The following is a 25,208-nucleotide window of genomic DNA, read 5'->3' as shown; positions in this document are numbered from 1 at the left end:
ATCTTTTTCCAAGACCATAGACCATAATATACCTTAAGTCTCCATCAATTTTGGTCAACATTAGGTAAACAGATAAAGGGTTACTATTTCATATTATACTTACTAATTGATAGAAGAAAATAATTGAGATGTATGCATTCTATATAACACTTGGAGGAAAAGTCCAGTATATTTCATAATGAAACATAAATAAACATATAGATAGAATAATGGCACAATGCTAACATAGTTAAGATTTTATGTCAAATATTTCTTCAGAAAAATGTTTTAATGCTGGCTTTATATTTTACGTTAAAACAAGATCCTTTTCAGAAGAGATCTCTTATAATATTACTTTCCTATTTGGTTATTAACCTAAGTGATGTTATTTTACTGGATTTCATATGTACTGCAGATCCTGCTGGGAAAGCATAAAACTTGACTCATTTAGGAAGAGGCAATGTGGCTATATGAGTAAAGCTGCCATATGTGAAATCTCACTTTATGCCTGTTGAAATTTTTGTATTTCAAGTCTCCTAGGGATATGTCCATTGTGCTATTGTGTAATTTTATCAGCATGAACTTCTGGTGAATATTTTCTCTTCTTTTCAAAACCCATATTTTGATAGAGCTAACTTCAAAGCTTAATGTTGCAACATCTGTGCCCATACACCTGGGAGCCATAGAAGATGTATCCTGAAGATTATCTACATTTTCTAATATTATAGAATGTTACAAAATGATAGAAAAAGGTTATACATGTTTCCTGGTCTGGAATTTTTTGAAAGAAACCTCTTTCTTTTTCCTTAGAAAGATTCTCAAAATAAAAAAGAACCGATATTTCTAAAGCTATAAAGAATATCCCTTTAGATGTAACAGGATACTCATTTGTTTTTGTTTCCCAGTAAGAATAAGTCTTAATACGTAAGTGCAATTTTCCATTAAGAGACACTGTGGATATACACAAAACCTGTAGCTATTTTCTCAAAATGTTTTAAAACGAGACTCTTTAATAACTATATAAAACAAAAAAAGAGAAAATTCTACTACTTTTAACCTATTTACTACTTTTATCTGTGGAGCTACCAATAAATAAAAGCCTTATGCTTTTAAAAACAGAAATTGTGAATCACTATGTTATACACCTGAAACTAATATAGTGTTATATGCCAATTACATCTCAATAAAAACAAATTAAAATATAAAAATATAAATTATGGCTGAATTAGCATTTCTTAAGCAGAAGATGGAGATCTTGACAAAAAAAAAAAAGGGCCTTTATAAATAAGAGAGATGCCTCCCGCTTCACTTTTCATTAATTATTCTATCTTTATAGAATAAAATATACATATCGAAACTCCTTGAAGGAGACAGCACTGAAAATGAAATGTACAGGACAAATTGTTGTTGAAGGATAATGCAGAATATGTGAACTTTATATGGATTTAAAATAGGAAGGACAATGAATGGACTTGAGGAACTCCACATGTGAATTCTCTTGATTTTTGTCATCTATTTATTCAATTATGATAAATACCTAACATGGAGTACTTTCTATGTGCCAGGTATTGTAATTGCTTTATGTGTGTTAACTCAAATTTTCACCACAACAGTATTTGACACTTACTTTAGTCATCACCGTCTTGCAGGTAAAGAAACTGAGGCATGGAAAGATTAAATAACTTGCTCAAGGTCACCCAGCTTGCCAGTGAGGGGCAAGCTGAATCTACATTGCCCCATTTTCTTCTGGTTACTTTTCTTATATTTAATAGAATAGCTTTTAAGTCTTGTTTTGAAGCAAAGAATAAAATGATAAAGGTAATGCATTTTAAGTTTTTCAAATTTAAACAGAAATATTCAAGGAAGGGCCAAGTTAGGTATCTGTGGTAAAGAAGGGAAGGGCCAATGAGGTTAATTCAAGCCCACAGGCATTATTAATCTCCTACGGAGAAAAGTCAAAGCTTAATTTAAGAAAAAAAAATACGACTTCAAAGTTTTTATAAGCAAGTAGCGAAATTTGACCTCACTTATTTCTCGTATGCCATTCCACCATTTGTAGAAGAAGACTGGTATCCTCACAAGAGAGAGGGGAAAAGTGGGTAGCTAACTCTTCAGTAATGAGTGGAGAGCTCAAAGCTGGGGAAGACAAAGGGAGAAGGGTAACATGTCTGTATGCACTGAACTTGAGAGTTTTTCCCTGTAGGTCAAAATAGAAAGAAGAAACAGTACCAGTTGAATGTTCCTCATTTGCATGTGTTGAGTTAAATATATAAAGTAAATAATTCTGCTATAGAGAAATTAAGCAGGTAGGCACGGCACTGCTTATTTTACGTTTCAGAAGTACATGTGAAGGGAGTAACATCATGGATCTATGTCTTAAGTAAGAGTTAAATCAGTTGCCTGTTATCCTTCTCAGACATTAAATACTCCAAATATACCATTTACTTGACTTGCCAGGAACATAGTGTCATGAACTTGAACTAGGATTTGCAATAAAGAAAAGATTATTAGAGGCATATGCATGGAAGAATATTGTGCTCTAAATGCAGTGGAAACAAACAAAAAAAGATGTCAAAATCACTAACATGGCTTACTAAGTGCATCAATGCCTCTGCCAAGAAGAGTTCATAATTTGGAAGCTATAGATACTATTGACCTGATTTTACAATTGAGATCATGTCTGCATTTTAATGTGGAAGCAAAATTGATCACTGTGTTTTGTAAACAAGGCCTGTCAAGTTATTACTTTGCAATTGCTTTGCAAACACATATTATTTAAGAGCATCATCATTTATGATATAGTATATTAGAGAAAGTATCTCATTTTTGAATTCTTCAAGTTCTTCAATAAATGCTAACATTCTTTGATAATAGTTTTTTAAAATAGATTTTAAAAGATTTCTATCTTTACTCCAATATACTGGCTTCTGCCCCAAATATTGCTTTAAAATTTATAAAATGTCCATTCCTCTTATGTCTTCAGAAATCATTATAATGCTCAGTTATTTTTTAACAGTATTTAACATCATAGTATCCTAATATTAGCAGATAAAGCTTGCAATTTGGAAGGTTCATATAATGTAGATATTTCACATAAATTGCTTCCTTAATCACTACTATGTGAAGGATGACAGAATGAAATCAATACAAAAATGTTAATCTATTTGTTTTATAGCCATCTCAATTTTTCTAACAATCATCTCTCTAATCCATAATTTTGATTTCTTATAGGCTTTCTCAAATTTTAAATTAAATTGAATCTAAATGAATAATAAAAAAAAATCTTCATACTATTTGGAAGGACAAAAAAACTGTTACAAGTATTTTCTTCTGCTATTCCTAAATTTTATTCTACTCAAAAAGAGGTTTGGGTTTAAAGAAATGTTTATTTTCCCCTATTAGCAGATTGCAGTTGTGTGAGGATAACTTCGATGGTGAATTCTAGGCAAGAATCCAAAGAAACTCTCTATTCTTGATGAATCAATTTAAGAGCAGTTCTACCTTTTTCGCCTTCCTCTCCTTCTTGGTCATCTGTGAGTGAAATTGTTTTTGGTTGCTCCACAATCGTGGTATGATCTTGGTTTGATGAAAGCTCTAAATAGGATAAGAGAGAAGAATCTCAGGGATATTTTAGTTAAAATCATTGACAAAACACAATGGCTAAAGCAGACGAAGTTAAAGCTCTTTTTTATTTTTCCCTCCAAGTTTCTAGAAATCATTGCCTAAAACAATACACACACACCATTCACATACACAAGTACATATATAGGGGTCATGGTTCACAGTTTCATCCTATTCTTTGATAACAATATATTCTGATTTCAATACCTTCTGTTTCCATGTATGAGCTCTGTGACTCTGCCTCAATATTTATTTCATTCTTCATCGAATCATTCTCTTGTCCTGTTAAGAACAGTGATTGAAAAATAAAAGAAATGTGATGTGCATGACCATAGGTTTATCCCTGGTTTGAAAAAAGCAAACATTTCAGAAACTGTGTGTTTGATCATGCATGGTGAGGTAGAAAACAGTTTTGAACCAAAGTGATGGATGAAGGTATTTTGCAAATTATCAAATTTATATCAATTATTTTATAAGAGATATCCAGATCATTTCGGCAAAAACTCTTCTTGGAGCTGATTGGTATAATTAGTATTTAGTGTATGAATGCAATGAACATCTCTGGACACAACCTAGAAGTATAGAAATTTTAAATGATTTCTGGGCTGCATGGGTTAACTACATTTAATTTCACTTTAAGATAAAGATATTTAATTTATTGATGATTCCTGGAAAATTAAAACACTACTGACATTTTCATTCTTCATCAATGGTGCATGAAAAACTTGAATAATGTGAGCACACACAGATTGGGTCACCTAACAGCTCAACCATTCTCTGAAGACACCTACTAAATATAGCAAAGGTCAGGAGAGAGTTCAGCCAAGTCTTGATTACTCTGAGGCCGATTATCTAGTAAAATTTTTTCTTCTACTACCCCTGGCTTCCCCTTCCCCTACCCCAAAGAGTTTAGAACATTTAAGTGTTCATTAAGAGAGGAAATTAAAAATCTGTCCATTCTGTTTAATTTTAATGAAAGATTTTATACTGAGGATATTTAATTGTTGAATTAAAAAAAAAAAATCCAGTGCTAGGGTTGGTTATAGGCACAGTGGATACAGAAGAGCTTGGATTTTTTTGCCTGGATATGGGCAAAAAATCCAAGCTGTGGTAGCTTACATTATTGTTCCAAGTTGTCTCTACTTCTTTCTGTAAGAGGATTCTACTTCTCTGTTTGTGATCATGTGACCTGTAGTAACTCCTGTGGGACAAGAGTATGTTCCTACCTCTTGATGCCAGGCCTATTCTTGTGGCTAGGTTTAGAAAATGGCACAGCAATAGACATGATATGTAACACATTTAAGCGAAATTCAAGGTCCATTGTGTGTTCCCTCCAGCTCTCTTGCTCCTAATAGAGTATACTTCAGCCTAGATCCTCAGATGAAAACGTGGAGCAGAACCAAGCAGAGACAGGGAAAAACTTTGTTGATGTAAACTAATGGGACTTTTATTTATTTAGTTATTTGTTACAGCAGCAAAGCTAACTTACACAGTCTTTCAACGTTACATCGTCCTCTTCAATACAACTATTCTTATACTACTTTCCCCTGGTTCATTCTCTGCTAGAGTGATATAGACTGAAAAAAAAAAAGTGTTTGACATTCATACCTCTCGAGCTCAATTTTAATCAAAAGGATCCAAATTTTGATTAAACTAAACTAAAAATTTCAACTGTCTTTGATGCCCTTCTCTCATCATTCCTAAATTCAGTGAAATGCCAAGATTTGATGATTCTAAAAAATGTTTCTTTTCCCACCATTCAGTCCTCTTCCCCTTTCCTCATTCAGGGATGTATTATCGTCTCTTACATCTACCATCTTTTTCTCTTATAATCTATCTTGTGAATTGCTAACAGTAATAGCTTTCAAAGTATGGATTTGATCCAGACTTTTCCCCTGCTGATAAAACCCATTCATCCCTATTTCTCCCTATTGCTACTCAAAGTATGGTCCATGAGCAAACAACATTGGAATCACCTAGAAGCTTTCCAAAAATGTTGTATTTCAGACCCCATCTCAGACCTACAGGATTAGAGTCTGCGTTTTAACAAAATCTCTAGGTAATCTGTACATAAATTAAATCTTGAGAAGCACTATCCTAGAGAATATATTCGCTAATTACCGATCCCATAAAAATACCAGACTTTGCCTAAACATTTCGTATTCCTGTTCTCTAATCATATTAGTACTGTAAAGTAAGTATTATGATCCCTATTCTGCTTTCAAAATTCATAAGTAGGTTTATCTAACTACAAATACCTTTTCTTCTGGAAATATCTTTATTTTGCTTTTTAATTTTTATATCGAAGTATACATTGCATATAGTAAAATGCTCACCAGCTTAAGCATATAGCTTTTAAAATATACACACATTTATCTCCTTGTGTAATCACCACCTAGATTGAGAACATTTCTACCACTAGTGACTTCCTCCATTGATACCTGTAGACACCCTGACAAGTGAAAGGTAACCATTTTGTCTGTTTTTGAATTTCATATAAAAGGTACAAACATTATATGCTCTTTTGTATCTCACTTTTTTCACACCTGTTTCTGAGAGGTTAATCTCATTCGTTGTGTCTATCAATTATTTGTTATTTTTCATTGATGTATACTATTCTAGTAATGAAATTGCTAAGTAATAGGCAATACATATATTTAGCTTTACTAGATCCTGGAAAACAGTGTCCAAAAGAGTTTGCCCCATTTTTCACTTTTGCCTGAAACGTATGAGGATTCTAATTGTGCCATTTATTTTTTACTGTCATGAAATTAGTCACATTTCTTTAACATGGAAGAGAAAGCCACATAAAATCTTTTCCTCAAAACCCATTTCCACCTTTCTCACTTTTGGGTACCATATAGAGTGATCACATCTTTACTTACTGAGTTTCTTCCTCATTTATCTATTTAGGTTCTCTCGTTACACTGCAATACACCTGTATCTGCATCCGTCTCTCTTACCATGTTATAAGCATTGTGAAGATAAAACTTGTGTTTTGCTTAAATTTCCTTTCCCAGCACCCACTATGTAAGAAGTGAGCAATAAATATCACTTTAATGGGCCCTCTATTATAATACTCATTGAGTATTATAATACTCTATTATAAATAGTAATTAGGGACTGCAACCTCCTATTGTACTTTTTAGCAACAAGGTAATACCTTAGGCTACTAAACACTTCATATACTATGTTTATTGCAAAAATCCTGGAAGAAGAAACGGATATCTTAGGCAAATCATAATCTCATTGAGCTTTAATTATATTGTTATTTTTTTTTAAAGGTCAAAAAACTAGATAATAACTTAGATTCTAACTTTGGCATTATATGAAGATATGTCTCCTGGTAAAGATACTCATCACCACTGACATTTGGGAAGACAATATTGACAGGGAAACTTCACTATTTATTGAGTGAGCCTCATTCTCTATCACTGTTGATATGGGGAACTCACTATTTGTGATCTGGCTTTGTCTATACAATGAAGGGAAAGAGTAGAGCACTTGGAGAGTAGAAGCAACCACTCATATTCCTGTATATCTCTAGTCCCAGTGCTCCACTTGATAAAATTTCAGAGGAATTCTATCAGGAATAGGAAGACCACACACAGTTCAGCAGGGTCTGAGGCAATGCTGATATGATGAGACCATGAGAGGTGTTATCCTACAGTTGCTGATGGTATTTCTCTGTAACTAGTAAGGTCTGGCACTTCACTTTGAGGATGAGAGACCATTGCTAAGCTTTATTGGGGAGAATTTCTTTCCCCTGCCTTTTTCACTTGTGCCTACTCTTGATCTGTTTCACCTGTGTGCCTAACATATTTTGGTAATCATTTCTAGAAATGAAGTTAGTAAATTTTTTTGAAATATATTTTCTGAAATAAAGTTAGTAAAAAACAGGGTAAGAAATGAGGTGCATAGCTTTGAAATCCAAGAACAATTGTATTTGCTCAATCCTGAGCAAAGTGAGGATTTAGCATTTTACACAGAGGTGTATGTGAGTTCCCTGCCCCACACCCAGGCCCGCTGTGTGTTAACAACGACTCCCGCCATCCGCTTTTCTCTTCAGTGCACAGACGTCCCACATTCCATCTTGCTTTCTTGACCCCATGGGGGCAAGCTTTATGTTTGCTTCTCCACATTCAGTCTAGCTGAATTCCACCCACTGTCTTTTGCCCTAATCCCTCCTGGCAGAGGAAACAATAGAACATAAAAGATCTCACAGTTTATATGTATAATTTTTATAGAGTGAACTCAATCATCCATACTAATGGGAGGGAACTATCAGAACAGATAATCCAAAAATCCATTCACTTTCTTTAGAAATAGATCACATGATTTTGTTCTTGGAGACCTGCTAATTAAGTTTTGCTCAGGCTAATGTTTAATTAATTTGCATAAAAATTGGTCTGGAAACATCAGTCTGGAATTAAACATTTCTAGAGGGTAAACTTAAACTCCCTCTGTAAATGAACTGTTTTTAACCAATAGCAACAACAATGCGGTTTTATTGTTTGTAGATTATTAAATGCTCAGATCTTCCTAAGAACAAAGACTTTGTTTTTTTGATGTTTGTTTTAAAGATAATAGAAATCCTGTCCTTTTGTTAAATGTAAAACTTGATTGCTGCTGTTATTCAAAGTTGTACTTTTCCTATGTTTAAAATTATCCCAGATTAAGAGCAAAATTTAAACTTAAATTAGTGGAAATTCGATTATCTTTTGTCATCCTTAGTTTTCTCGTAGGGCAAATAAAACTTTCCTAATGTAAGTTATTTCTAAAATTATTATTTTTTTGTAGCTACAAAAGAAAGGCAATTTCCTATAGATACACTGAAAAATACATACATCTATACATATATATATACAGTATACATATATAAACATATATACCTGTTCTATGTGTATGTGTTTGTGTACATGTCTCTGTGTATACACACACACACACACACACACACACACATACATGTATATGGAATAAAAATGAATTTACAATTTGATTCCTGCTTTTTTTAGTTTATATTTTTATAAGCATCTTTACACTGTCATTACAATTTCTTCAGAAATCTTAATTTAAAAAAATGCATTATATTCCATGTTATAGACACACTTTTGGATGGTTCCTCTTTTTTTTCCATTAACCAGAGTATTGCAATGAACATTTTTGTGGATAAATAACATCATACTTTTAATGAGTGTTACTTTAAGATAAATTCCTGAAGCATAATTATTGGATAAAAATATGAACATTTGACCTTTTATTAGATTTTGCCAAAATTGCTGACAAAGTTATGCCTGCTAATCTCCCACCAATGAAATGGTGTGTGAGCATGTTTGGACAGCCTATTCACACCAATTCTGTATATTTTCAATCCCACTTAAACATCTGATATTCAAAAGGAGAAGACACTGAAATCATGTTTTATCTGCATTTCTTTAAGTAATAAAGAGATAGGTCCGTCTTCATAGATAATAACTATAGTTTATCTTTGTAAATTATAATTGAGTTCTCTGTCCATTTTCCTCTTGGATTTTTTTTAACTTATTTTTAATTGATTTATGGGGTCTTTATTTTTGCAAAAAGAAAATTAATTCATTGTCATTTAAGCTGAGAATACTTTTTCTTAGTAGTTTTTCTTTAGAATTTGATTATAACCTTAATTTATCATGTCTAAATTTATATATTCAGATTTACCCATTTCTCTTTTATGAGATATATTGGGATATGCACACACATGTATTGCTGATATATATGTATTTGAGCATATTTTATAACATATGTGCTTACAATCATGTGTCTTTGTGTATATATTTGCAGTTCAAAAAAGTATTCTTTATTTCAAAATTTAAAGAACATACTCTTTGGTTCTTTTAGTCTAGTATTTTTATAGTTTCATTTTTACATTTCATCTTTGTTGCTTCTAGAATTTAAGCTGGCATTCAGTTTATTTTTCCAAATGGCCAAATAGTTGTCTTAATATCATTTATTGAGTCATCTGTTTTTGAAATGTCAGCCTGAATATGTACTGAAATCCCATATCTCCTTGGGCCTATTTCTAAACTCTTTATTCTGTTTTATTGATCAGCTTGTCCATTCTATAGTAGAACTACATTGTTAATGACATTTTTCAAAGATTCCATGTCATTTTAGTCTACTTATTCCATTATTGGCTGATAATATTATAGCTGTGAATTCCCCATTGCATTTCCAATTGGATTTTATTCATATTGTATTGTTCCATATCATCTGATACATAAAAACCCATGATTTTTGTATTTAATCATGGATTTAAATTTTATTGATATAAAAAGACTAACTTTCTCACTTGACACTCTGCCAGAATTCTAACTGGATAGATTCTAAAGTAGTTTCTCATGTTTTCTTTTAATGCTCATTTCTCAAATATACCTTTTTCTAATTTTGTATTTTTAAACCTTTTCCATTTTATTGAAGTTAATTCCACCTGAGTAGTTTTAATACTTAATAAAGTAATCTAATTACATTTACTGTCATAACTATTTGCATGTGTTTCCGTTATTTGTTAAATCGTGTTTGTTTTACGCTGCTACTTATTTTTTTATTATGACTTGTATTAGTGAATATACTCTCCTGCTTAGAATAATCTTTCTGGGAAATTTAGAAAGTGAGAAATCTTCCTTTAATTCTATTGTCTTTTTTTTGTGATTATCATAAAATTTTTCTAAGTTATTATTAAACCTAATATATTGTCAGATCCTATGACATAGTAAAATTTTTAATTTTCATTACTATTATCAAAGTCAGCATTATATGTAATTCTTCCATTCCTACTATAATCTTTGTTGTATAAACTATGCCACTGATACTTCATTTCTTTTCTGTCTTCCTTATTTTCAGCTTTGTTACCTCCCTCTCTTCCTTTCTATTTTAATTATTTTATTAAAATGCAATATATATAAAGTACACAAAAATACAGAGATCGAATAACCAAAAACAAATAGAAAATCTATATGTCCTTATGATGACCATCCAGCCCCAGCTCACAGCCCAATCAAAATAAACCAAAGTTTAATCAACTCCAACTTTTGTAGTAATAACTACTTAGATTTTCTCTATCATTTTGCCACTTATGCACATCTTTCTAAATATTATAGTTATTTTTCCTGCTTTTTAAAGTCAATATAAATAAATTATACAATATATGCTTTTTTACCTTCTTTAGTTTAACATTATGTTTGTGAGACTCATCTATGATTTTGCCTGTAATTATAGTTTGTAGTTTCTGATGAAGCATCTTCTTTGCCCTTATATTTGTTCCTCTGTATGTAATTTGTCTTTTTCCTCCCATTGTGAAATTTTTCTCTTTATCACTGGTGTTTGATAAGTTTATTACGATGTATTCAGATATAATTTTCTTTCTTTTTCTTTTTCTGTTTTTTTTTGTGTTTCAGGGTCATAGAATTTCTTAGATATTTAGCTTCATAGTTTTCATGAAATTTCCAAAAAAGTCCGCCGTTATTACTTCAACTTTTTTCTATTGCCCTCCTCATCACCTACTTTCAGAGATTTCAATTCATGTATATTGGAATTGAAATTACCCTTGGAAATTTTCAATAGCTCACCGATACTCTTTTCTTTCCTTCAGTCATTTATTCTCTCTGTGTTTCAGTTTGGATAGTTTTTATTGCTACATTTTCAAATTCATTAATCTTTTCTTCTGCAGTGTTGAATCTGCCATTATTCCTATCAAGTACAATTTTCATCCCAGCAACTGTTTTTCATCTCTAGAAATTCAATTTAGGTATTTTTATATCTTCCATGTCTCTAATTAACATGGGAAATCCTTCTTTTAGCTTCTGGAAGATATGGAATACACTTACAATAATTTTTAACATAACTTTTAATACTATTACTCCATTTGTGCCATTTCTGGATTGATTTATATCAAATGATTATTTTCTTCTATTGGTCACACTTTCCTGCTTCTTATCAAGAATTGAGAAGAGTCTAGAATTTTACTCAACTTGCAAATTAGCAAGTTAGCTAGCCACAATTCCATGGATGCTGACAGAAGACATGACTCTCAGGCCAGGAAGAATAGTTTATTATCAGAGCAATAGCAGTAGCCAGAGTACTTGTGCCTGTTCCGAGCTGCAGTTTCCATAGGGTGACTAAGTGATACCTGCATGCTCAGTGGGCTGTATTACAGGGGATGAACCTTGATCTTAGAGAATTTAAGTTTTTTATAATGGACAATAAGCATGTCTGCTTTTTAATTTTGTGTGTGTATGTGTGTGGGGGAACTATTCTTGTCTTCCAAGACTATAAACAGCCTGTTCTCTTCTCCAGAGGAAGAGAGTTTCTCTGTCTTCCAAGATTGTTCACTATACAAACAACCTTAGAAAGATTGGCTAAAACAAAGGCAGTCAGGGCCTCTGATTGTAAAATATGCAGAAACACAAGAGATATATGAAAATTTATCTTCAAGTACATCTTTTTATAACCTAAAATTTCATCAGTTACTCTGATAGGTATGAAATATATTTATATTTCTATAAATATTATTGAGATGCATTTTTGGATCAGTTAAATTATTCGGAGTTTGATATTTTCAAGTCTTGCTTTTAAGCTGAATTTGGGAAGACAAGAGCAACATTCAATATATTGCTAGTTTTATTCCACTACTGTGGCAAAATCCTTCTAAGCCTTCTATGAATGTTTAGGTTTTTCAGTCTGGCATATGAGAATAGGCACTCCTCCCAGCCCTGTGTAAGCTCCAGGTATAATTTCTTCAAATTCTTTAGTGTTCTTTACCCAGCCTCTCATGCATGCACTGGCAATTTTCTCTAATGCTATCAGTACTCAGCTGAAGACTTGTGGGATTCCCTCTGTTGATCTCTAGAGCATTCTCTTGGTGGAGCTTTGTCCTCTTCAGGACTCTGTCCTGAAAAAAGCTAGATACTTTGGCCTTCTGATTGCTCAGCTCTGTTGCCTCAAATCAGGGAGTCTGTTGGACTCTGCCTGTGTTACTCCTCTCTGCACTTTGGCCTAGAAGTCTCTCCAAGCATTCAGCTGGTACAACCACAGGGCTCATCTCATTTCCTGACATTTTTTGAGACCTACCAAATCTTAATATTAATTGATGTTTTTATTCCCCATGACAATGGAAAAACATTAGCACACTTAAATTTAATTTACCTTATCCAAGTAAATGCCATTATTGTAATATATTTTAAGTCTAAGTATATCTTAACTCCCACAGTACATAATTATCAATAATCATTGATTTTTGTTATCTATATCCATTTAGACTTTTCAATAATTACCATTTACCTTGTTTTTCATTCCTTTCATCTTTGACATTCTATCTGGGATCAATATCCTCCTACCAGAACATCAGAACTCTTTGGTGATGAACTCTTTTTATTTTTTTTTTGGTTTGAAATGTTCTTAATTAAACTTTATTCTTGAAATATACATTTTCCCTGGGATTAAAATAGGTTGGCAGCTATTCTCTTGTATTGTCTTTTTGTTTCCATCATATCTATTGAAAAGTCAGCTGTCAGTCTAATTGTTTAAAGATTGTTCTTTGGATGTTTTGTTTGTGTTCGGCTTTCAGCAGTTTTACTATGATGGGCCTAGTTGTGAATTTATTTTGCTTGGAGTTCAAAGAACTTTTGGAACACATGACCTGATATCCTTCATTACTCTAGGAAATTTCTTATCATATTTTCTTCAAATATTGCTTCTGCCCAATTCCCTCTCTTCTTTCTGTCTGGAATTACAATAACATAGGTGATAAGCTTTGTCATTTCATCATCCATTTCTTTTCCCTTTCTTTAGCGTTTGCCATCCTTTGTTTCCCTACTGTTTTTATTTTGGATATATTCTTCTGACATAACTTTTATTTGCAAATTCGCTTTCATCTGTGTCTAATATGCTGTTAAACCATAAATCCATTCACTGAATTTTTTATTTCAATTGTGGTATCTTTTACTTTTAGAATTTTTTTTCCCCCTCTTTTTTGTTTTGAATTTTCAGTTCTCGGCTAACAATTTCAATCTTGTCTTTATTCCCTTATACATAGTTTTTGTGTTTCATACTTCATATTTATAACTCTAAAATTTCCAGCCCATATGGGCTTACAATTCTTGATTATTTGTTTGTTTTTCATGTTACCTTTTTTTCTCATTCTGTTTTTTTTTTTTTAATATGTCTGCTGGATATTGTATTTAACAAATTGTTTATGTAAATGATTTAAAACCTACAACACTTTTTTTCATCTAATAAATATTTTACATTTACTTTTCTTTGGTGTCTAGAGGGACTAGCAATCTGGGTTGTTTATAATTTAATCGGGGATTGAGATGATTCGAAGTTGGGCAACAGTCTTTCAGAAGGCTGATCTACTGCTGATTTAGTTCCTCCTTCTAGAGCATATATCTTTGAGGTTTCACACCACATACAGGATTTACCAGGGACCCATACCCTTTTGAGTGATGGGATTCAAGATACCTTTTGAACAATCAGCAAATGCCCTAAAGTAAAAACAGTTTCAAATTCTGAACTCATATCTCTGTATATCCATTTTCTCCCATAAGATAGACTGACAATTCTCTATCTTGTTAGCTGTCTGATGCCTTTAAATAGATTCTTTCTCTCTGGGTCTCTGTCTTTCTTTGTCTCTGTCTGTTTCTGTCTCTGCTTCTCTTTCTCTCTCTCCATCTACCTTCTGTCTGACTATCTATCTATCTATCTATCTATCTATCTATCTATCTAATCTATCATCTATTTATCTATCATCTACCTACCTATTTACCTACCTATCATTTATATAATTTTTTTTTTGTCTAAATTATCTAGTCTTCAGTGAGAGTAATGGTCTAATTTATTTAAACTTTCATCACTGAGAGAAAAAGTGTCTCCTCTTTCTTTTTCATTTTTAAATGACATATACCATAATTTTCAAAGGTAAAGCAAACCTTTAAGATATTACGGTACTCTTTGAAATAATTATTTCAGTATTTTCATGCATTTATCACATAGTTCTATCCAACTCTGCCTTTCTCATATTGAATTTTTCTTTCCTTTCTATATTTATTGTTTTCACACAGGTATTCCATAAGTTTATTCAGAAAGGACACTTGGTGGCATATTTTCTTAATCTTTATATTCCTGAGAAAACATTACTCTCGAATTCAGGTATAAATAACTTCACCAAATATAGAAACTGTGTCCTTTAGAGTTCTGGAAAAGTTACTCCATTTTCTTCTAGTATTTAGAGTTGTGAAAGAAGAAAGCTAAGGGTAATCTCATTTTGCTTGTAACCTGAATTTGACATTCCTGTTTGCTTTAAAAGCCTTTCTTTATCATCAATCTTCAGAAATTCCATGAGGCTTTGTAGTTTCCTGTTTTCATTTGAGTTTTCATTATCTTTGCCTATAAATATAATGTGGACTTTTGTGTTTTGGATGAAGAAACTGGTTTGCATTAGTAAAACTTTGTTTTTTCCTGTTATATTTCTAAAGATGCTTCATTTCTGTTCTAGTCTCTCTTCTTTGTATTCCAAGGATATGTGGATTTAATCTATTGGATCTAGGTCTCTCTGTCTCACATTTATTATCATTGTTTTCATTTCATTTCAGAAGTTGTAAACCCAATGCCCATAGAGTTCAGGTAGGGATAAAAAGAAATAAAGCCAGCATAGTAAAAGTGCAACGAGTAATGAGGACCATGGAGGGTAAAAGCCCTATCTAAATGTGGCAGCTCCCAATCACCTGGTATTCAGCATTAATAAAATATTACCAAATTCTGATTTTCCAAGAAAACTTAAAACTCGAATTTTTTAAAAATATAATATTCTTCAGCAGAAAAAAGAATAACTGGAAAAGTATCTCATAACTTACCATTGGGATGATCATGGTCACATACAGGATGATCGGTTACCTCACTGTCTTTTGTAATATTGTCATCTTTTGCAGAATCTGACACAACAGACAGGCAAAACCTCTAGTAAGCATTTTTACCAGGAAATAGAGCAGCTTCCACCACTAACATGATAGATTTATATTTGAGTGATAGAATTTATCATTTTTAAAATATCATTAAAATACTTAAATAATTTTGTCAATAAATAGGCTTTTCTTGAAGGACTGCACAAGATGTCTATACAAAGTTTGCAAGGTAAATATGATAGAGATTTCATAGGAACATCTTTTTGCAACAAGAAGAAAATATAAGCAGGCTTTATGCATCAATGAAAGTCATAGCAGAATTGTGCAAAAAGATATGAAAGGAAGGCAAAAATAGGGAAGATTAAAGGAATATCTAATTTTAGTGTTCCTAATGCTTCTAGTACCATAGTTGTTCATATGTGGGAGGCTTAAGTCCTTGAAAAAGCTGGATGTAGAACTTTGTTCATCTTCCTCACAAACCGTGCCAATAGAACAATAGCGAAGGGGAATGCAAAACTTCTGTCTGTGCAATTTCATCTTCTTCCTTGCATAGCACAGTTAAATGTGCAATCAGCATAAATTCATCTTTTTTTGCTCATGTGAGATACTTTACAGTGACTAAAAGAGCATGTGAATAGGTCAGCAGAAAGTCAAAACATTGGTCTTTTTGCTTTTTGTTTTTTGTTTTTTGTTTTTTTTTGAAATATTTATTAGGGTCAACTCTACACTAGACACTGTCCTTGATGCTGGGGATTCAACAGTAAACAAAGTGACAAACCTCTGCCTTCATAGAGGTTACAATCTAGTGGATATTTTTCATGCAGCTAAAAGAGTGGTAATCCAAAGATATTTCAAAACTATGAGCTAAACTTGTATGTATGTGGACACGAGGAAAGCTGAGGATGGTAGAATGACACCTCTTTTACCTACAAATGGATTCTCTACTGAGTTTATTTTGCTTAGTTGCATTTTAATTTCCTAACATAGCTGACTTAGGTGGAATCTAAAACAAATCATTCTTTCTTTGTTTTCCTTTCCCTCTTCTCTCTCTCCCTCCTAAAACTAGGAGATAGCTTTAAACTACATAGTTTGGAATATTATGAGAAAGTTTGTTTCTCTAACCTACCATAAGTAACATTTGATGGACAAGTGAGAAACCTGGGTAGTTAACATATGATTCCAATTTAATAACCAGTGAAGCAAGTATACACCCAAAGTGTATGGTTTTAATTAACTGCAAATAATTCCCCCAAGGCAAATGTTTAATTATCTGCTCAGCTTCTTATTTATTTCTGAGACTTACGATAAGTTTCAAAGTCCAAATTTGGAAGCAAAATTAAACATGGACACATTCTCCAAACTGTTATGTCATTCACGTTGAATTGTTTTAAACCAGCTCCCATTAAAATGTGCTTTTTAAATTTCGAATCTAACGTGGTTTAAAAAATATCTTTTGAATAGTTTTTTTTTCTACATTATCACTAAAAATGAATGATTACTGAAAAAGATACTATATGAATCAGGCTAAACTTTAATTTTAAAAGTGTTTTAGCTTTACTTGTTTATAGAAATGGTATCATTCAATATGTAGTCATGTGCAGATTTTGCACACAGTTAAAATTTATTCATTTATACTCTATTCACATTTTCTAACTTACACAAACATTATGTTTTATGCGCTGAATATTGCAGAAGAAATGTCTTTTAAAAAGTGATTTATATTGAGTTTACAAGTTTATGGTCTAATGGGTCACATTAGATGGGTGTAAGTACTTGAAAAATTGATCAATAGGCTGTACCTGTTTTGTCATCAAATCCATGTCTTTAGCAAATTAATTGACTCTTTAACTTCGATTTCCTTGAGGAGTTGCTATAACATTCTTAAGGCACCTTTTGGCTTTATGTGCTCTAATCTATATACTGTGTTTCATTGAATCCAAGATACCATTGTTACTTGCACTATTATTTTGTGTAGTATTAGAAAAAAAAGTGACCAAATGAACTGTAACACACTATCAATTCTAAAAATGTGACCTCATTTTCGAAATAAAATAATGAAAGACTATGCATCCTAGAAATATCATATTTGAGTATATTCTATGTGCACAGAAATATACATCTTTAAGTGACGACAGGATTTCATATCAATATAATCTATAACCAAAGTCACAAGTTCATTTTGTCTTGTATGTGAGCTTCTTCTCTAGAAATGCTTCCACATTCATATACCTATTGTATGTACAGTAATAAAGCAGGATAGAAAGTATGACCTAATGACAGCATCCACAGATAACCACCACAATTTTTCTATTAAAAGGTTCACTTGAATTTCCAGTCTCATGAACTTTGGCTAGACTGAATTAAATCTTGAAAGTTTTAACTCATAGGTCCTATTACAATATACTTGGTTGCAGGGTTGGGATAATAGTGAGGCTTTTCTGCTTAGGAGGTGATGAAAACTGTACTATATATGTATATAAAATTATTATTCATAATAACAAAGAGATAAAATATATCCAGTAGATATGGTCACCAAAAGAGCTTATTTCTATGTAAGTTCTATAAATAATTATAAAAATTTGGTCGTATATACTAAATTCTTGCAGCACGTTGGATTCACATTTTATTTAATTCTAAAAATTATCACGTAGTAATGTTAAAAGCACGTAAGAGTTATCACCTAATTCTGAGATTCAGTCAATGTTATTTTAACAGTACAGAACTGGAATTAAATTTATATGTAGATTCTGACTTTCAAAATCTTTAAGGTCAATGTCCTATTAGAGAATTTTTTAAAATGCAAATATTAAATTGCATTCAAAGCCAAAGTTCTAAAAATAGGATATCTTTTAAGATTAACAAGAATTTTAAAAAAATCCTTTACAAATTAAAAAAATATCATTTAGAAAGTTGAAAAGGTTTAAAAGGATATTTTAAGTAGATTAAAATAAAAAAACATAAAACAAAAATTTCAAAAAGGTCATTTTTAATGCAGTCAATTATACATATCTACACAGAATTGTACATGTATAGATTACAGCTTTGATGATAAACGATGAAACCACTGAAATTTTAATAAACATTTCTAAACTATAAATCAAAATAAATGCTACTGCTTTTTAAAATGTCCCAATGAAAGTCCTTAACCTTAAGGGATCTTTAAATATACTCCAGATGTCCATGAACACTTTTGAACCAATATGCAAAATATGTGTGTATATTTATTAATATGTTCATTTTTCTGGGAGGAAGGAGCTTTTATCATATTCTCATATGGACCTGTGATCCCAATAAAGTTAAAATAACCATAGTCATTTATACCCTAATGCCAGTGATACTGCCGTCTTGCAAAAGATTTTTTTTGTTATTATTATTGAGAAATTAGCTACAGAACTTAATGCCCATTCCATCAATTCATTGCTGGTGGCAAATCTTGGGTTCCTGAGTTAAATTTGGCTTGAGAAAATAGTAAAAAAAAAAAAAAAATGAAAATGTCATATTAATAAGTGAGGAAGAAAATTAATTGGGCAAAAACACTTCACATGGAAATTAGAGGTAGCTATAAAGTAAAAAATAAAATGTATAGATGTTTAACTATCTTTGAAGCCATTTTCAAGCTAGGAGGTGTACAAAATCCATCTAGTAAGAGAGGTAGCCTCTGATGACCATTGAGAGTAGCAGCACAAGGTCATTTTGATGTAAAAGTTCTAATGGGTCCGAACAAAATAAATGCTACATATAAACATCTACACATCAATATTCTTGCTCTGTAACATGTAAACATCCACACACAAATACCTTAGCTTGACACAAAAGTTGCACAGAAATACAATCACTTGGATTTCCTTTGATTCTTGTAAATGGATTCGATTATACCAAGCAAAATATTTATTCTGGCCTGCTCATTTAAATTGCTGCCTTATTTATTATGTGAAGCAATTAGATTAAAGTAGTTTTTCTTTTATCTGAAAAATTCCTCTACATAGAAAAAATATATCCAGCAGTGTGTTCTCATAGTATTCAGGTGGCCATGATCTGAACTGTGCTTGGTCCAGTGGAGCTGGATATACAAGGCTGAACTATATTTACCTGAATAGGAACTAGGTCCATAGGACAGGACATTTGCCCTGAGCTATGGCAGTTATTTGTCTTCATTATACTCTCATTAACCCTCATTAAAAAGTGGCCAATCACTTCCAGAGTTATTGAATATGGGCACTAACAGTCTTCAAGACACAGTTGGAAATACTACCATCATGCACCACTACCTTTGTTTCAGTTAAAACACACATTTCAAATTCTGAATGGTGAACTTATATAAACCAGCTCATTCTTCCCTTGGAGGCAATATTCTTCTGCAGGTTGCTATTGCAAATATAAGCAAATAAGAGAATCAGTCATGATGGGATAGATACTGGCTTGGGGCTGGAATTCTAGATTTACAACTACTAGAGTTATTAACTCTAGGAATGCCTATTCCCTTTACATAATCTCAGTTTCTGCACCTAAGAACTGAGTATGTTGAGCTAGATAATCTCTCTAAAATACCTTACAATGTTAATCTGCTGATTTGCTGAAATTGTCTTTTTGTTCTGGACAACACTTCTCTGTAAACATTCCCATGTTTCCCTCATTATCTGCTTAAGTTGGACAGTTCTCACTCTGAGACTTTTCCTACCTATTTATAAAATAAAGGTTAATAGTAGGGGGAGTAGTGCCATGTGACTTCAGTACCACATTGACCATAGTTAAGTCTGCTATTTGATGAAGAATCATCAAAATGTAAAACAGAACAGCTGGATATGAAGATGGGCTGGACCATGATGGAAAAAGAAATGCTTAATTACCCTTTCCATCAAGTTAATTTTTCCCCTTTGGCCAAGTAAACAAAGGCAAATCTGCTCTTGTTTTGGTTGTCTGTGACCTGCTATCCTTGACCTTCGTCCTTCTGATTCCTTTCTGTTCTTCCCTCCCTCTGCCTTGTTAAGCTTAGCACCACCATAGGCTCTCTTGACATTATTAAAAAAAAAAAAAAATCTGATGAGGCCACAGGCATGAAAAATAGCTATGGATATAAATATAATCTGACTTGGAATTCTATTAAAAGTCTATCTATAAATTCAGGATAATGCAAGTGTTTTATTTACACTTTGGTATAATTCCATCTGGTTACAAAAAGTTTTTGTGACTGTACTACTGAGGGAACTTCCCTGAAGGAGAAATGATGAGTGCTTTTTCGCCTTAACTCTGTGCAGGGTCACAGCCTAGCAGCTGGCCACTATTTCTCAGTTATTTTATTTCGTGGAGTAATTGAGGAAGCAGACAATGTCTGCCTCCAGATTCATAAATGCTTCAACTTCTGGGCTCAGGCTGTTTCCAGACAGAAGCCTAGAGAGTGTGGCTGAGGTGCCAGGACCTCATATTCCTACAGTCCTCAAGGCAGGAGTCAGAACCCACCCTGCTGGAGCAAAAGTTAAGTTTCTTTTCCAAAATTGGGTAAAGAGACACATTTGGGATACTAAGATAAGCACTGGCCTCTTTGTGGGACTCACTCATTTTACCTGAACTTCAAAGACCTGGATTAACTATCTATGTGTTCTTCACACCTAGATGGATCCATAAATCTGCCTAAATGAAAATGAATGTATTTACTTTTTAATGTTTTTTTCTTCAACTTTCCCACATGTTATTGAATATAATTCTATAATTTTGATGGCTTCCCAGTTGTTCATTATGTGGATCTACCACAAGCTATTTTACTATGGCTTCTTTTATCGTACATTCACATTTAATCCAATTTTCAGCCATTCTAAATAATCCCATGTTGTTGTTGGATTGGGTGTCCCAGGCTGGATTAACTCTCTTTCTCTCAGTTCTTCTCGCCCACTCCCATCTCTGAGATCTAAAGAGGACAGATCTCTCCAGAGCTAGAGTAGCTAGAATAGAAACAGCTTATGTCAGCTAGGCCTAATAGCAGACAGCACCCCACTCATATCCCACTGTATTACCCCTGAGATAGGAGCAGGTGGTTTTAGGAGATGAGCTGATTTCCAAGACTTTGAAGGCATTCTTGTCCCAGATGGGCAAGAAATACCTAGGAGCTATATTCAACTCCTGACCCCCCCCCCCCCCCAAAAAAAAGATTCAGGAGATGAAACCCCATTTCCTTACCCCTCAAGGAGACAGTTCTGAATACACACTAAGGAAAGGCATCCCAGTTCCCTTCATCAGTAACCTGCTTGTTAATGTACCTCCCTTCCAGGCCCCAATTCCTCACCCCTCACCTGTGCTTCCTAAGATTACTTTCTAAATAAACCAGTTGCACCCACAGTCTTGTCTCAGGATTTCCTTTTTGAAAACTGAAACTAATACGGTCAAGATAGTCACTAACCTGTCTCCTGCTATTTAGTAGCACAAATTTAAATGTTCACCCTACTTTCCTGATGTGTAGCTCTCTTATACCCAGCCTTTCATTAGGAAACGTTTGCAAATGTGCCTGCTGCCCGATTAGGGAAATTTGGAAAAAGAGGTTCCCATGTTTTACATCATATAATCTTTAGAGCTGGATCACAGACAATTGATGAGGGACAGACCCTGGGCAGTCATCTATAGGTGGACCAACAGACATTGAAGTGGCCAGCCTATCATGAGAGCTCACCTACAAGAGAACACATATTCTGTTAAAATGAAAGGAATCCATCAATTCCTTTGTCTCGGAGTGTTTGGTGGTAACTTCTACAAAAAAAGTTTTAAAGTGCAGAGTGAAAGGCAGAGAGTCACTGAAAGTGAAGGGAGGAACACAGCCAAGGATGGGGTAGAACAAAGAAGCACAAAGAGTTACTTGGTAACATTATATGAGTACAAAGAGGAAAAGAAATACTGAGAGTCTTGGATACGTCTTAAATGGATGACTATTAGAGTTTCTAGAGGAACTGCTAGAACTGCAGTTGCCTCCCACTTCTTGAGACTAATGAAATGGTGGTTCCTTTACTCTCTGACTTTTCTACCAACTGGGGTGACCCTAATGTGTGTCGCTTTCACATAACTCACGAGTTTGACTCGCTTTGTGGTTTTTGCAAATTAATTATCTAATTTTAATGTGTATATGTACTTTAAACATTTCTAGAATATTATTTTTATTTTTTTCTATAAATATTATATTTAAAAGTATGGCATTATTTGAAATCCACTCTTTAAAAAACACTCACATTTTTAGTCATTTCAAATGTATAACACCTCATGAACCTTGTACATAGATTGAAAGTACTGGACCAAGAAAGTTAGAAAAAGTTAAAGAGGGGAACAGTCTGGTCATGTAGAATAAAAAAGTTCAGTAAACCTCATTTTCAAAAATGACCCTGGTAGAAAAAATCAGGTGACATCTGGTATTAGAAGAAACGGAGTGTATAGAGGCATTTGTATGATGAGGGCAATGTTTTGTCTCATAAACTGAGAAAACTGTATTTAAAAAATACTGTAAAATTCTATTTTATGAGGACCTTGGAAAGGAGGACTTACTTAAAAGTATTATTTTCTATTTCTAGGAAAATTTTATTTTAATTCACTACTATATTATACTGTTTAATTATTAAGTTATAGAAATTATTATTATAGATTTTCCTAATTCCATAACTTATATTAGTCTGCTCAGGCTACCATAACAAAATACCATAGATGAGATGACTTAAACAGCAGAAGTTTGTTTTTTCATAGTTCTGGAGAAGTTCAAGATCAAGGTACAGCTGATTCAGTTTCTGGTGGGGGTCTTTTTCCTGGCTTGCAGAAGGAAACCTTCTTGTGTCCTCACCTGGCCTTTCCTCAATGTGTATGTGTGGAGAGACAGAAATTGAGAGCTCTCTTGCTTCCTCTTCTTAATAAGGCCACTAATACCATCATGAGGGCCCCACCCTCAGGACCTATTCTAACTCAAGTTAATTCTCAAAGGCTCCACCTCCAAACACCATCAATTGTCTATATCTCAACATATGAAATTTGTTTGTGTTTGGGTAGAAAAACATTTTGTCTATAACACTAACAGATACCTTTATGCGCATGGCTATTTGGATGATTTATTTAACCTCTGAATATTAGCTATTCAAGCTGGTATTTCTGCTGCATATCAGAACAGAATCTCAACATGGATTTGGAAATGGAATCTTCCCTGAATTCAAGGTTCCCTTTCCTTATTCCAATTTTCTTAAATCAGTTTTTATTAGCCCTTAACCTGTAGTCAGTGTTGGAATAGTAATGATAAAGAAGTGATAAGAGAATCTGGGATAATATTCTAAATGCTTGATAATTGGCATTAATGTTGGCCAATCAGAATGGAATGTCCCAAGCACTGGAGCAGGTGCTGGGGTCTGCTGGTGTGACTGAGACGGCAGGGTGGTGGTGAGAGTTATTTGCAAGGAGGGGTGTTAACTCAGTGCTTGCCAAACACAATAAATATTTCAGTATTTTAAAAATACTTGCAGCAATACCAGGGTATACTGGCAGAATATCAGTTCTGTTTATAGTAGAGAATTAAATTTTAAGTTTCAAAAAAAAAAAAAAAGAAAGAAAAAGAAAAAGTAAGATAAAGCAAATAGTTTAATAACCAAAAATCTCTGACATTATAATATTGGTAAAAAAACAAAAACAAAAACAAAAACAAAAAATGAGGGGCTTTGTTGTCTACAATGTAGGAATAGAATAACCTTCAGACACATTTGGGGTCACCTGTTATTTTGCGACCTTACCTGATAAAGGACCATTGCAACTGCATCACATTCCCTTTGCTATGCGTACATTATGCTACTGCTCTCTGTGTCACTGGTAAGGAAAACATATCTAAACATATCTAAACATAACTGCATCAGTAGTTGAAGCTGATGACCTGATGACTGCTTGTTGTGAAATAGAAAGGAACACCAGGTAAGACCATCAGTTCCAAAATACCTACCTTGTTCTTTCATCATTCTCAGAGGAGCATTAATTCTTTTGGGACTGGAAACCTGCCCTGTCTTTAGGGACTTTTTAAAATGTAGATCTCCTTTGGCAGGATCCTGCGTTAGGCCCTTTTACTGCAAATACTTAATAATCAATTTCAAGAGATAGGTATGAAGCCAGCTGATGACAAGAAAAGGATAACACAGTAGAGGCCAAGAGGGAGGGAAGGACCTTAATTAAATAGAAGACACAGGAGAGCATAAATGCAGCTTATGCTCATCCTCTAATCCTGAGAAGTACTAAAGGGAGTCACCTTAAGGGGACGCCTTAAGGTGTAAGAGGGGCAACTGAGGGGGGGGGGCGCTGCTGAACTGTAGTGTGTGTTATTTACATTACTAAACACTATTCTAAAAAGGTGCAATCATAATATTCGTAAAAAACAGTGAATTATTAACTTTTCATTGAAGATAAACATATACAAAGAAAAGGAAAGCTAAAACATTTAATTTATTAATCAAAGCCCATCTATAACTAACTCAACTTTCATTTAAAGTAGGATCTCTAAAATTTATGATGAATTATCACAAATTGAACAATCCTGTATAAGCAGCATCAGCTTAAGAAACAACACATCTAGCATCCTGCAAGCCCAATCTCCCTTCCAGGCATTACTCACTCCAAAAATCATCCCTCTGACTTTCAATAGCATATACCAGTTGTTCCCGTTTTCAGAATTTATATAAATAG

At 33.2% G+C, this 25,208-nt stretch overlaps 1 protein-coding gene across 3 annotated transcripts in view; it reads right to left on the bottom strand.

The window, feature by feature from the left end:
- Positions 1 to 25,208, bottom strand: part of MACROD2 (mono-ADP ribosylhydrolase 2) — a 1,752,897-nt gene that overhangs the window by 52,320 nt on the left and 1,675,369 nt on the right. For 2 of the 3 annotated variants that reach the window (XM_036229035.1, XM_036229036.1), the window contains 3 exons: positions 15,486 to 15,563; positions 3,808 to 3,882; positions 3,481 to 3,573 (listed from right to left, as the gene is read on the bottom strand). The exons of the other annotated variant lie outside the window; for it this stretch is intronic. In XM_036229035.1, the coding sequence (XP_036084928.1) occupies positions 3,481 to 3,573; positions 3,808 to 3,882; positions 15,486 to 15,563 (246 nt within the window). The remainder of the gene's footprint in view (positions 1 to 3,480; positions 3,574 to 3,807; positions 3,883 to 15,485; positions 15,564 to 25,208) is intronic. 3 annotated transcript variants of the gene reach the window in all.

Source organism: Rousettus aegyptiacus, unplaced genomic scaffold, assembly GCF_014176215.1.
Source record: "Rousettus aegyptiacus isolate mRouAeg1 unplaced genomic scaffold, mRouAeg1.p scaffold_m13_p_12, whole genome shotgun sequence".
Classification (NCBI taxonomy): Eukaryota; Metazoa; Chordata; class Mammalia; order Chiroptera; family Pteropodidae; genus Rousettus; species Rousettus aegyptiacus.
This window is presented reverse-complemented; position numbering and strand designations above follow the sequence as displayed.